Source organism: Coregonus clupeaformis, chromosome 21 (genome assembly GCF_020615455.1).
Source record: "Coregonus clupeaformis isolate EN_2021a chromosome 21, ASM2061545v1, whole genome shotgun sequence".
In the NCBI taxonomy this organism is placed as follows: domain Eukaryota; kingdom Metazoa; phylum Chordata; class Actinopteri; order Salmoniformes; family Salmonidae; genus Coregonus; species Coregonus clupeaformis.
In genome coordinates this window covers 24338632-24353579 of record NC_059212.1, presented here as the reverse complement: position 1 = coordinate 24353579, position 14948 = coordinate 24338632, and the positions used below count along the sequence as shown (strand labels likewise).

The 14948-nt window shown below is 45.9% G+C and overlaps 1 protein-coding gene across 1 annotated transcript in view; it reads left to right on the top strand.

The window, feature by feature from the left end:
• Positions 1-14948, top strand: part of LOC121535131 (chromodomain-helicase-DNA-binding protein 7) — an 83725-nt gene that overhangs the window by 46114 nt on the left and 22663 nt on the right. The window contains exons 8-21 of the mRNA XM_045206263.1: positions 226-340; positions 587-670; positions 892-1029; positions 1185-1306; positions 3041-3284; positions 4360-4536; positions 4889-5131; positions 5299-5485; positions 5696-5906; positions 8014-8209; positions 8580-8747; positions 8986-9165; positions 9507-9617; positions 13777-13985. Coding sequence (XP_045062198.1) covers positions 226-340; positions 587-670; positions 892-1029; positions 1185-1306; positions 3041-3284; positions 4360-4536; positions 4889-5131; positions 5299-5485; positions 5696-5906; positions 8014-8209; positions 8580-8747; positions 8986-9165; positions 9507-9617; positions 13777-13985 — 2385 coding nt within the window. The remainder of the gene's footprint in view (positions 1-225; positions 341-586; positions 671-891; positions 1030-1184; positions 1307-3040; positions 3285-4359; positions 4537-4888; positions 5132-5298; positions 5486-5695; positions 5907-8013; positions 8210-8579; positions 8748-8985; positions 9166-9506; positions 9618-13776; positions 13986-14948) is intronic.

Below are 14948 nucleotides of genomic sequence, written 5' to 3'. Positions count from 1 at the left end.
AACGTGAAATCTAATACACGCTCTGTAAACCACAGGACTACTGTTTGTATTAAGATCATTATATAATGCTATAATTCTCTAGATTAGCGCATGTTTGGTAGTGTGTGTTATTGGTATATGGTGTGTACGTCATGACGTGTCTGTTATGGTGTTTATGTCATGGTTTGTTATGGTGTGAATTAAATGTGTGTGTAACGCGTTGTGTTCCCCTCTCTCTCTGTGTAGCTCCTACCTGCACTGTCGCTGGGCAGATCTGGAGGAGCTGGAGAAGGACAAAAGGATCCACCAGAAAGTCAAACGGTTCAGGGCCAAACAGGCCCTCGCCACGTTTGTGACGGAGGTCAGTCCCGCACCTTTATCTTCCCCAGTGTTTGGCTGCCATTTTGTGTCAGTTTTGACACACATTGTAAAATCTGTTTCTTTCCCTTCCTCCCACTTTCTACTTCAGAGGATTCAATAACATAACGTTATATTTGGTTGGGTGAATCTTACGGACTCTCTCTACCCTTCACTCTTCCTGCTATTTGCATCTGCCATTAGAATGGTCAGAAGCTAACCTCTTTCTTTCCCTCCCTCCCTCCTGCAGATGGATGACGAGCCTTTCAACCCGGACTATGTTGAGGTGGACCGGGTCCTGGACGTGTCAGAGAGCACAGATGAGAACGGAGTGGTTTGTTCCTTCTCTCTGTTTCTTTTCTACCTGTTCTATATGGCCTTTAAATGGCCTCCAAAGATGGAATAGGTTTGGTTATGTCCTTGACTTATCCTTCTTTTGACGTTCATTGGCTGAACATTCCTTTTAAGTTCAGACCAAACGTTGGTTGCCCTTTCCTTTCATCTTGGAGTCACAGAAAGACACTAACCCCCTCTCTGCCTCCCCTCTTTCCCCAGCCTGTGAACCTGTACCTGGTGAAGTGGTGCTCCCTGCCCTATGAGGACAGCACGTGGGAGCTGAAGGCCGACATCGACCAGGCCAAGATCGAGGAGTACGAGGCCGTGGTGGCCCGCGAGCCCAAGACCAAGCGGGTTGTGAGTATAAAAACCTCCACTCACTCACACTCTACAGACTCTCCTGCTGCCTTTTTCTTAGATTTTATGGCCCCCGCCCTTTAACTCGGAGCCAGCAAGGCCACGCTCCTGCAGTCGCACGGAAACCACTAACGGCAGGCTTTTATTTGAAACAGGAGCGACCTCCCACCGACGACTGGCAGAAATCCGAGAGTTCCAGGGATTATAAAAACGACAACGCACTCAGGGAATACCAGCTGGAGGGAGTGAACTGGCTGCTCTTCAACTGGTACAATACGTAAGGAGAAGTACTATAACTTACTCTCTCTCTGTGTGTGTGTGTGTGTGTGTGTGTGTGTGTGTGTGTGCTAAGCTGTATGATGTGTCTGTGTGACCCACTATCATACAACATGTTTATTATTTAACGGTTATATAGTATAATATACATGATATCGAACAACTACTCCAAAATGTGATAAAAACCCACAAATACTCAATAACATACTTTTATATATATATATAGTGGATTCGGCTATTTCAGCGGGATCGCCTAGTGCTGAAGCGCGTAGCGCGTAAAAATCGTCTGTCCTTGGTTACAACACTCACTACCTAGTTCCAAACTGCCTCTGGAAGCAACGTCAGCACAATAACTGTTCGTCTGGAGCTTCATGAAATGGGTTTCCATGGCTGAGAAGCCGCACACAAGCCTAAGATCACCATGCACAATGCCAAGCGTCAGCTGGAGTGGTGTAAAGCTCGCCGCCATTGGACTCTGGGGCAGTGGACACACGTTCTCTGGAATGACAAATCACGCTTCACCATCTGGCAGTCAGACGGACGAATCTGGGTTTGGCAGATGCCAGGAGAAAGCTACTTGGCCGAATGCATAGTGCCAACTGTAAAGTTTAGTGGATGAGGAATAATGGTCTGGGGCGGTTTTTTATAGTTCGGACTAGGCCCCTTAGTTCCAGTGAAGGGAAATCTTAACACTACAGCATACAATGACATTCTAGGCGATTCTGTGCTTCCAACTTTGTGGCAACAGTTGGGGGAAGGCCCTTTCCTATTTCAGCATGACAATGCTCCCGTGCACAAAGCGAGGTCCATACAGAAATGGTTTGTAGAGATCGGTGTGGAAGAACTTGCCTGGCCTGCACAGAGCCCTGACCTCAACCCCATTGAACACCTTTGGGATGAATTAGAACACTGCCTGCGAGCCAGGCCTAATCGCCCAACATCATTGCCCGACCTCACTAATGCTCTTGTGGCTGAATGTAAGCAAGTCCCCGCAGCAATGTTCCAACATCTAGTGGAAAGCCTTCCCAGAAGAGTGGAGGCTGTTGTAGCAGCAAATGGCCATGATTTTGGAATGACATATTTGACAAGCAGGTGTCCACATACTTTTGGTCATGTAGTGTATATGCTATGTTTATCCAACACATTCGCATGGATTAAACATGTCACCCAACATGCGTGAATACAATCAACACATCCATTCCCCAAAGGGTGTCCTCCAACCCATGTGTTATAGGGACGTGTGTACCCATGCTGTGCTTTTCTCACACTAATCATTAATGTGCGATCTACCGCTGCTGCACACGACACACTACTGCACGCACACACACACACCCCCGTCCGTCCGTCCGTCCGTCACCAATGTAACCTGCCTACCCCAATATATCAGTATAACACTATAGAAAAGCTTCCACACACACACACACTACTTCTTAATTTGAATGTCATCGATCTGCCCTAACTGGGTTAGCTTAACTGTTCATTAGATTACTCACTCACTAATGGAGTGAACAGAGACTTAAGGACACACTTAGGACTCTGGCCAAAGGTAGGGCACTAGATAGTCAATAGGGTGTCATTTGAGACCGACACTATCCCGGTTACATCTCTTTCATTGCATTGTTTTCTCTCCTCCTTTGTTTCCTCCTAACTGCACATTTAGATGGCTCGCTACTGCTAAAACAGCGACTTACTCCCTTTCATCATGTTCATATCTGTTTCTCCCCCTCCCCTCCAGACGGAACTGCATCCTAGCAGATGAAATGGGCCTGGGCAAGACCATCCAGTCCATCACATTCCTCTATGAGATCTACCTGAAGGGGATCCACGGGCCCTTCCTGGTCATCGCCCCCCTCTCCACCATTCCAAACTGGGAGAGGGAGTTCCGCACCTGGACTGAACTCAACGTCATCGTCTACCACGGCAGCCAGGCCAGCCGCAAGACCATCCAGGCCTACGAAATGAACTACCGCGACGCGCAGGTACGTCTTGACTGTAACGTGACAGTACTGTAACCATGACCTAACCATAGCACAACTATAACTGTGGTCCTCTGTAGCTCAACTGGTAGAGCCCGGCGCTTGTAACGCCAAGGTAGTGGGTTCGATCCCCGGGACCACCCATACACAAAAATGTATGCACGCATGACTGTAAGTCGCTTTGGATAAAAGCGTCTGCTAAATGGCATATTATATTATTATTATATTATAACAAGACAGCCCAGGCCTACGAGGTGAACTCCTGCGGCTCACAGGTATGACGTGACCATGCTTAACTTAACATGACCGTTAAGGCCAGACGCACAGGTAACATGACATTAATGTAATGAAAATCCCAACCACACCATGACCTAACTCTATCATAACTTTAGCATTACATAACAAACCATGACCTCACAAGATGTTTAGGCTTAAATTACACTATAGAACGGTACAGTAGGTTCTTAACCCTAATCTAAGAATAATCCCAAAATAAGCACTTTAGAGAGATGGTCAGGTACTTAACCTCATTAACCAGAGCTCCACACTGACCGTACCAGACCAAATAAAGACTACAGTGACTGAAATGTGACCATAACCTACCCCACTAACCATTTTAAATGTGTTAACCCAGCGGTTCCCAATCTTTTATGTTCCGGTGACCACCAACTCACCGTCCAAAGTTCTTAAAGTCCACTATTCGCAGTTCTGGAATGTTTATCAAAATATCTTGGTGGTCAAATTTAGAGTCAATTTTATCAGTAAATGTAACAGATTAAAGGCCTATTATTACAATTAGCATTGTGAAAAGTAATGTAAAATTCATTATAATACCATTAATGCTCCCAACTGTTGTTATCTTTGGCAAAAATGACAATAACATTCTAAAGAGAAATTGCGCAACACCTGCAGTACCGCAAAAGACCACCGGTACCTCAGCGACCATGTAAGCCTATAACCAGGGTCCAGAGTTTTCCAGATTGAGTCACTTGGGCAGGAAAATCTACTGTTCACCATGACACTCAATCTTATCTGTGTGCTTACCTTTCTCTCTCTCTTCTCCTCCCTCCATCCTCAGGGTCGTGTGATAAAGGGAGCGTACAAATTCCATGCCGTCATCACCACGTTTGAGATGATCCTGACAGACTGCCCGGAGCTGCGCAGCGTCCCGTGGCGCTGTGTGGTCATCGACGAGGCTCACCGCCTCAAGAACAGGAACTGCAAACTGCTGGAGGGACTCAAGATGATGGACATGGTGAGTTGAAACGGAAAAAATGTCTAGTTGAGATATATGATTTATTTGACAATTCATTATTAATTTTTTTGCAGTGCAACCACATGTGGATACAATGCATTTAAAAATATATTCCCTATCTCCTGTGGAGGGCTGTGGTCTTTTGAAAGACTACTTGCCATTGGACCTGTTGGACAATAAGCAACCATTATTGATGAAATGCTAATATTTCATGGACATTAATGGGACAATATGTTTCCGCCTTCCTCCTCCCCTATCACAGGAGTAATAAAAAAAAAAGTATATAAACACCTACTGGAAGGAACTAAGTATAGTAATAACTAAATACTTCTTCCTCTCTCCCCCTGTGAAGGAGCACAAGGTTCTGCTGACAGGAACACCCCTGCAGAACACTGTGGAGGAGCTCTTCAGTCTGCTCAACTTCCTGGAGCCTGAACGCTTCCCCTCAGAGAACACCTTCATGCAGGAGTTTGGAGACCTCAAGACTGAGGAGCAGGTCCAGAAGCTGCAGGCCATCCTGAAGCCCATGATGCTGCGACGTCTCAAGGAGGACGTGGAGAAGAACCTGGCCCCCAAGGAGGAGACCATCATCGAGGTGTGTGTCCCTCATGGTCAAATAGTGAGGTTTCCCTGTACTTGTTTGTAACTATGTTAACGTCAATTCTTGCAACGTACAAGCCATCTTACCTTCTCTGTTGGATTACTACTGCCGTATTATGAGGACTCTTGCTGACTGATGTCGTTCCTATCGCCTGTTCTCAGGTGGAGCTGACCAACATCCAGAAGAAGTACTACCGGGCCATCCTGGAGAAGAACTTCTCATTTCTGTCTAAAGGAGGACCAGGAGGAGGAGGTGGCGCATGGGGAGGTGGAGGGGCTCAGGTCCCCAACCTTCTCAACACCATGATGGAGTTGAGGAAGTGCTGCAACCACCCCTACCTCATCAACGGTACTGAACAAACACACTAACGCAGATCACACTCATTCTAAAATAGTTCGGTTTATTTTGGACCCTCTGGATGTTGATTTGGTGTCCTGTGCCCCGCCTAAGGAAAAAAATGACAACCACTGTTGGTACTTGGCTTGGGTTTGTTTGTTTGAACTGACTGGGTTTAGTTTTGCTGCTTTGAATGATTCTCATGCTCCTCTTGTGTTCTAGGTGCAGAGGAGAAGATCCTGGAGGACTTCCGTGAGAACCACCATGCCGAGATGGCCCAGTTCCACCTGCAGGCCATGATCCAGGCGGCGGGCAAGCTGGTGCTTATCGACAAGCTGCTGCCCAAGCTGAAGGCTGGTGGACACAGGGTCCTCGTCTTCTCCCAGATGGTGCGCTGCCTGGACATCCTGGAGGACTACCTCATCCAGAAACGGTGCGGATCTAACCTCTATTCTCTTCAATCCCCTAACCCAGGGGTCTGAAACTGGTGGCCCGTGTGCCAGATGCAGCCCGTAAGCCGATTTTAATGTGGGCCGCAGTTGTTTTAGTAAATTTGTTTGAGACCAGTGCCCTACCTCCTCTCCATAGATTATTTCCCATCTTCTGCTTTGAATTGTTGATGCATTTGAACTACACTGCTCAAAAATTTATCAACCAGGAGGTCTGGATTTGGAGTCACCCTCAAAAAATAAGTAAAACAAGCAAAATGAGGCAGGGGTGGGCCTACGGCTGTATGACCTCCCTACAACGCCTGGGCATGCTCCTGATGAGGTGGCGGATAGTCTCCTGAGGGATCTCTCCTCCCAGACCTGGACTAAAGCATCCGCCAACTCCTGGACAGTCTGTGGTGCAACGTGGCGTTGGTGGATGGAGCGAGACATGATGTCCCAGATGTGCTCAATTGGATTCAGGTCTGGGGAACGGGTGGGCCAGTCCATAGCATCAATGCCTTCCTCTTGCAGGAACTGCTGACACACTCCAGCCACATGAGGTCTAGCATTGTCTTGCATTAGGAGGAAGCCATGGCCAACCGCACCAGCATATGGTCTCACAAGGGGTCTGAGGATCTCATCTCGGTACCTAATGGCAGTCAGGCTACCTCTGGCGAGCACATGGAGGGCTGTGCGGCCCCCCAAAGAAATGCCACCCCACACCATGACTGACCCACCGCCAAACCGGTCATGCTGGAGGATGTTGCAGGCAGCAGAACGTTCTCCACGGCGTCTCCAGACTCTGTCACGTCTGTCACATGTGCTCAGTGTGAACCTGCTTTCATCTGTGAAGAGCACAGGGCGCCAGTGGCGAATTTGCCAATCTTGGTGTTCTCTGGCAAATGCCAAACGTCCTGCACGGTGTTGGGCTGTAAGCACAACCCCCACCTGTGGACGTCGGGCCCTCATACCACCCTCATGGAGTCTGTTTCTGACCGTTTGAGCAGACACATGCACATTTGTGGCCTGCTGGAGGTCATTTTGCAGGGGTCTGGCAGTGCTCCTCCTGCTCCTCCTTGCACAAAGGCAGAGGTAGCGGTCCTGCTGCTGGGTTGTTGTTAGGAGAATTTCTATCTCTAATTCAACCTAAGCTTGAATCATTACCAGAGATTGTAAGGCTCTGGTTTTAATCATAAATGATTCAAGGTCCACAACCAACAATAATGATCTGTATGTTTATTCATGGAGAGCTCTGTCGCCCAAAACACATACATACTGTTTTATACCTCTTGACACACAAAGGCACTTTGCTCCGCCCACCTTTAGGAGGCTTTCTTAAACAGTTTCCACCTTTCTCCTTCACCCTGGAATGTTTAGTCCCGCCCCCCCCTCTGTTAGTGGGTTGATAATTGTAACACAGTTTACACATTTATACTGTATTTGGGGTGAAATCCTTTAGTCATTATTCTTAAAATACAAATTAATCTATCAGTTGTTGCCCTCCTACGGCCTCCTCCACGTCTCCTGATGTACTGACCTGTCTCCTGGTAGCGCCTTCATGCTCTGGACACTACGCTGACAGACACAGCAAACCTTCTTGCCACAGCTCGCATTGATGTGCCATCCTGGATGAGCTGCAGTACCTGAGCCACTTGTTTGGGTTGTAGACTCAGTCTCATGCTACCACTAGAGTGAAAGCACCACCAGCATTCAAAAGTGACCAAAACATCAGCAAGGAAGCATAGGAACTGAGAAGTGGTCTGTGGTCACCACCTGCAGAACCACTTCTTTATTGGGGGTGTCTTGCTAATTGCCTATAATTTCCACTTGTTGTCTATTCCATTTGCACAACAGCATGTGAAATTTATTGTCAATCAGTGTTGCTTCCAAAGTGGACAGTTTGATTTCACAGAAGTGTGATTGACTTGGAGTTACATTGTTGTTTAAGTGTTCCCTTAATTTTTTTGAGCAGTGTATATATAAATGTTATGTATTTTACTAGTAGTCTGTGCAAGCACATCAATGACAGATTCAGAGATGTGGGTTGTTTTAGTATGACTGTGTTGAATCTGATGTTGAAGCTGACCATGACCGTCTCAATCCGACTAGGTACCCATACGAGCGTATCGACGGCCGCGTGAGGGGTAACCTCCGGCAGGCAGCGATCGACCGCTTCTCTCGACCGGACTCTGACCGCTTTGTCTTCCTGCTGTGTACCCGGGCCGGCGGCCTGGGCATCAACCTGACTGCTGCAGACACCTGCATCATCTTTGACTCGGACTGGAACCCCCAGAATGACTTACAGGTGTGAAGACTGGGCTTGGCTTGGAATTAGTCTTACCACTTAGTTTGATAGTTGAAGGTGCAATTTTTAGAATCTTTGAAAATACTGTGGTCACTACTCAAATAACTACACAGGTCAATACAGTGCCGATAAAATACAGTAGACAGACACTAGTCAAAATGCAGTACACAGGTTTTGTAAATTAAACAAAAAACAGGGCACAGACAGGAGTGAACCTTCCAAAACAGGGCAGACAATATGTTATCACACTGGTACACCACTCCATGACTTTGTTTGTTATTATCAGTTGATCTATGCTTTTCTGAATCTAAGCATGTTTTTTTCTCTTTCCATACCTCTCGGTCTTTATCTTTTCCTCTCTCTCTCTCAGGCACAAGCCAGATGCCACAGGATTGGCCAGAGCAAGGCAGTGAAGATCTACAGACTGATCACCAGGAACTCCTATGAGAGGGAGATGTTTGACAAGGCCAGCCTCAAGCTGGGCCTTGACAAGGCTGTGCTGCAATCCATGAGTGGCCGAGAGAACGCAGCCAATGGGGTACGACACACATACATTTCTCACAGTCAAATAGCAAGACCAGGCTTGAGGACATCTTGTTATAGTCTCTCTCTAAGTTCTGTGTGCATATGTACATCAATCGAACAGTTAGGTTGCACACTTGTCTTTTTGATAAGAGGTTCTTCTCAACCCTACTTCATTGTCTTAAGAAAGGTAAACTTCTGTTGATGTGCCGAGCTCAGTAATCTAATCCCTCAAATGTACTCCACCACCTCAGGTGCAGCAGCTGTCTAAGAAGGAAGTGGAGGACCTCCTCCGTAAAGGAGCTTACGGAGCTCTGATGGACGAGGAGGACGAAGGCTCGAAGTTTTGCGAGGAAGACATTGACCAGATCCTCCAGAGACGAACCCAGACCATCACCATTGAGTCCGAGGGCAAGGGGTCCACTTTCGCCAAGGTAGCTTCAATACACTGTTTCCTATGTATTCTTGTCACCCTTTTTGTAGCGGTGCTCATTCATTTCAGTAGTCATTACCATAGGAATTGAATTACTAGAACAGATTTCCCCATTCAAGTCTATGGGCCTGGGTGGACCGACGGCCCATTCTAGTAATTATATTTCTATGGTCATTACCACTAGAGAGCCAGGCTCCTTCAGAATCAAACTGCAGTCAGTGGGAGCTAACCGAGCAGTACTTCTTTGAGATCAAAATCGTCATTTGATTAAAAAAAGGTGGGGGAAATGCATTCCGGAGATTCACCGTTAGGGACCGTTTCTTCTTCTCCCTTTCTCCCCAGGCGAGCTTCGTGGCCGCTGGGAACAGGACGGACATTTCCCTGGAGGACCCAGACTTCTGGCAGAAGTGGGCCAAGAAGGCGGAACTCGACATGGATGCCATCAATGGACGGGTGAGCCTCAGGAAATTGTATTGTGGGAAATGTAGTGTAACAGGGGTGACCTAGGGGGTAGAGACTTGGCTTGGTCAGTAGTTCCGTCTCAAGGACCGTACAGTAAACGGCTACTTGAGGACAGTGGCTACTGATTGCGATGATAGTTTGGCTTCTGTGACTGAATTCTCAGTTGCAGTATTTACAATGGGAATGGGAGAAACCCAGCCTGGGGTGGTCACACCACACCAGCGTTTCCCCTCCCTTTAGACACCACATGTTAAAGTATCAGAGCTCAATAGTATCATCTCCCTCATACATACACTTATCTAAAGCGTTAATTAATATGGCTTATTACCCCAGGCTAGCCATGCATGGAGCCCCAGTCATAACTGGGCTAAGGCAAGCTCATTTAAAACGGTGGCTGTGGGAATCTCTTTCTATTCCTTAATTACCCCGCATTCCCCTCTTCGGTGGACCCAGAGGCAGTAAGCAGCTTATGCTGCTGCCGGAGGGGAACAGAGACATCACTTAGTCAGTCTAGAGAGCAAGTCCTTTTCTCTCCTCTCCTCCTCTAACCCACACCGCTCCCGCTCTCTCCTCCTCCATCTCATCAAGGGCCCTGGAGTATAGCACTTAATCCAGCCGCATAAACAGACGTGACATCTCTGCAAGTCACCCTGGATGAGTGTGTGTGTATATATACGCTACCAGTCAAAAGTTTGGACACACCTACTCATTCAAGGGTTGTCTACATTGTAGAATAATAGTGAAGACATCAAAACTATGAAAAAACACATATGGAATCATGTAGTAACCAAAAAAGTGTTACATAAATCAAAATATATTTTATATTTGAGATTCTTCAAATAGCCGCCTTGATGACAAGTCTGGTTCATCTTTGGAGCAATTTACAAACGCCTGAAGGAACCACGTTCATCTGTACAAACAATATTACGCAAGTATAAACACCATGGGACCACGCAGCCGTCATACCGCTCAGGAAGGAGACGCGTTCTGTCTCCTAGGGATTAATGTACTTTGGTGCGAAAAGTGCAAATCAATCGCAGAACAACAGCAAAGGACCTTGTGAAGATGCTGGAGGAAACAGGTACAAAAGTATCTATATCCCCAGTAAAACGAGTCCTATATCGACATAATCTGAAAGGCCGCTCAGCAAGGAAGAAGCCACTGCTCCAAAACCGCCATAAAAAAGCCAGACTACGGTTTGCAACTGCACATGGGGACAAAGATCGTACTTTTTGGAGAAATGTCCTCTGGTCTGATGAAACAAAAATATAACTGTTTGGCCATAATGAACATAGTTATGTTTGGAGGAAAAAGGGGGACGCTTGCAAGCCGAAGAACACCATCCCAACCGTGAAGCACGGGGTGGCAGCATCATGCTGTGGTTGTGCTTTGCTGCAGGAGGGACTGGTGCACTTCACAAAATAGATGGCATCATGAGGAAATTTATGTGGATATATTGAAGCAACATCTCAAGATATCAGTCAGGAAGTTAAAGATTGGTCGCAAATGGGTCTTCCAAATGGACAATGCATACTTCCAAAGTTGTGGCAAAATGGCTTAAGGACAACAAAGTCAAGGTATTGGAGTGGCCATCACAACGCCCTGACCTCAATCCTATAGAGAATTTGTGGGCAGAACTGAAAAGGCGTGTGCTCGCAAGGAGGACTACAAACCTGACTCAGTTACATCAGCTCTGTCAGGAGGAATGGGCCAAAATTCACCCTACTTATTGTGGGAAGCTTGTGGAAGGCTACCCGAAATGTTTGACCCAAGTTAAACAATTTAAAGGCAACGCTACCAAATACTAATTGAGTGTATGTAAACTTCTGACCCACTGGGAATGCGATGAAATAAATAAAAGCTGAAATAAATCATTCTCTCTACTATTATTCTGACATTTCACATTCTTAAAATAAAGTTGTGATCCTAACTGACCTAAAACAGGGAATTTTTACTAAGATTAAATGTCAGGAATTGTGAAAAACTGAGTTTAAATGTACTTGGCTAAGGTGTATGTTAACTTCCGACTTCAACTGTGTATGTGTATATACAGTGAGGGAAAAAAATATTTGATCCCCTGCTGATTTTGTACGTTTGCCCACTGACAAAGAAATGATCAGTCTATAATTTAATGGTAGGTTTATTTGAACAGTGAGAGACAGAATAACAACAAAAAAATCCAGAAAAACGCATGTCAAAAATGTTATAAATTGATTTGCATTTTAATGAGGGGAAATAAGTATTTGACCCCCTCTCAATCAGAAAGATTTCTGGCTCCCAGGTGTATTTTATACAGGTAATCGAGCTGAGATTAGGGAGCGCAATCTTAAAGGGAGTGCTCCTAATCTCAGTTTGTTACCTGTATAAAAGACACCTGTCCACAGAAGCAATCAATCAATCAGATTCCAAACTCTCCACCATTGCCAAGACCAAAGAGCTCTCCAAGGATGTCAGGGACAAGATTGTAGACCTACACAAGGCTGGAATGGGCTACAAGACTATCGCCAAGCAGCTTGGCGAGAAGGTGACAACAGTTGGTGCAATGAATCGCAAATGGAAGAAACACAAAAGAACTGTCAATCTCCCTCGGCCTGGGGCTCCATGCAAAATCTCACCTTGTGGAGTTGCAATGATCATGAGAACGGTGAGGAATCAGCCCAGAACTACACGGGAGGATCTTGTCAATGATCTCAAGGCAGCTGGGACCATAGTCATCAAGAAAACAATTGGTAACACACTACGCCGTGAAGGACTGAAATCCTGCAGCGCCCGCAAGGTCCCCCTGCTCAAGAAAGCACATATACAGGCCCGTCTGAAGTTTGCCAATGAACATCTGAATGATTCAGAGGAGAACTGGGTGAAAGTGTTGTGTTCAGATGAGACCATAATCGAGCTCTTTGGCATCAACTCAACTCGCCGTGTTTGGAGGAGGAGGAATGCTGCCTATGACCCCAAGAACACCATCCCCACCGTCAAACATGGAGGTGGAAACATTATGCTTTGGGGGTGTTTTTCTGCTAAGGGGACAGGACAACTTCACCGCATCAAAGGGGACGATGGACGGGGCCATGTACCGTCAAATCTTGGGTGAGAACCTCCTTCCCTCAGCCAGGGCATTGAAAATGGGTCGTGGATGGGTATTCCAGCATGACAATGACCCAAAACACACGGCCAAGGCAACAAAGGAGTGGCTCAAGAAGAAGCACATTAAGGTCCTGGAGTGGCCTAGCCAGTCTCCAGACCTTAATCTCATAGAAAATCTGTGGCGGGAGCTGAAGGTTCGAGTTGCCAAACGTCAGCCTCGAAACCTTAATGACTTGGAGAAGATCTGCAAAGAGGAGTGGGACAAAATCCCTCCTGAGATGTGTGCAAACCTGGTGGCCAACTACAAGAAATGTCTGACCTCTGTGATTGCCAACAAGGGTTTTGCCACCAAGTACTAAGTCATGTTTTGCAGAGGGGTCAAATACTTATTTCCCTCATTAAAATGCAAATCAATTTATAACATTTTTGACATGCGTTTTTCTGGATTTTTTTGTTGTGATTCTGTCTCTCACTGTTCAAATAAACCTACCATTAAAATTATAGACTGATCATGTCTTTGTCAGTGGGCAAACTTACAAAATCAGCAGGGGATCAAATACTTTTTTCCCTCACTGTATATATGTGTGTGTGTATATATATATATGTATGTGTGTATATATATGTATGTGTGTGTATATATATGTATGTGTGTGTATATATATGTATGTGTGTGTATATATATATATATATATATATATATATATGTGTGTATATATATATGTGTGTGTATATATATGTGTGTGTATATATATGTGTGTGTATATATATGTGTGTGTATATATATGTATGTGTGTGTATATATAGTATGTGTGTGTATATATATGTATGTGTGTGTATATATATGTATGTGTGTGTATGTATATATATATATATGTATATATATATATATATGTGTGTGTATGTGTATATATACAAACATATACTGAGCTTAGCAGGGAAACTGCTAATAAGGTCAATAATAAAAACGTGCTACCCGTTTTTAGCATTTTAACAGGGAGGGAAATGTTGGTTGGGGGGTTTTGACACAATTTTATTGTATTGGTGGGACTTAATTTAAATTTTTTAGAACACCCTGGTGATTGACACTCCGAGGGTGCGGAAGCAGACACGCCACTACAGCTCAATGAAGGAGGACGAGTTGGCGGAGTTCTCCGAGCTGGAGAGCGACGGCGAGAACGAGAAGCCCTTGACCAAACCCAGGCGGCCACAAGACCGAGCCCAAGGGTACCCCCGCAGCGAGTGCTTCAGGGTGGAGAAGAACCTGCTGGTTTATGGGTGAGTGGACATCTGAACGACTTAGAAACGTGTTAGCGAAGGGTTAACCGTTCTCCAAACCCAAGCCCCTTTGGAAGTCTAACCCTAATAGATTTGAAATAATATAATAGTTTTTTTTAGCAATTCAGTAAAAGATTGTCACCATAGTGGTCAATTTGGTATGGAAACCATTCCAATATCCACCGCTAGACACTTCAGACCGTTTGGTGAATCAGGTGGATGTAAGAAATACGTCGAACTGCCCCAAACATACCAGAGGGATATTACAATATCCCTTGCTTATCACTCATCCAATCCTTTCACATCTACATCTTCTCGGTCAGGAAGTCCATCTGATTGCTGAGAGATGTCATATCCTGTCTGGTTTCATGGCTTCCAGGGCACCATCTCATCTTTCCTTCCCCTCCATTGTAGGCTGATGAGGTTGAGGATGCGTGCTTGGCTAAACACGAGTCACAGGCGACTGGTCTGGTCATGCTGCGGTGGTCTGGGGGGGGAAATGACGGCCACGGAACACTAATGCTTGCACATGTAGAGTAATTTAACGCACAGCAATCTGAGGCACAAGGGGCCATTAAACGTGCCTGTATACTTGCAAACACACGAGCCGAGATCGATCTTGCTTGCACTCCTATAATGACCCAACACACAACCACACAGTGAACCAACCAACCAGCACATACATCACACACAATGTCCCAGCACTTACATATAAACACACACTCATTAGTCACCGTGCCTGGCTGCCCTCTTCAGCGAGAGATCACTGCTGGCTGCATGCACCCAACACCTCTGACCAGCAGTGGGGTTTGTTTTTCAAATGCGACCGACTCAATTGTACTGTCTAGACCCCGGGGCTGTAGGGCAAATTAGAGCCATCATGTCTGAGAGGACTCCTTTCAACTGACGCTGCTGCCATTGACTCCCTCCCTCGCTGTATCTCCCTCCATAGACCAGCCTCCC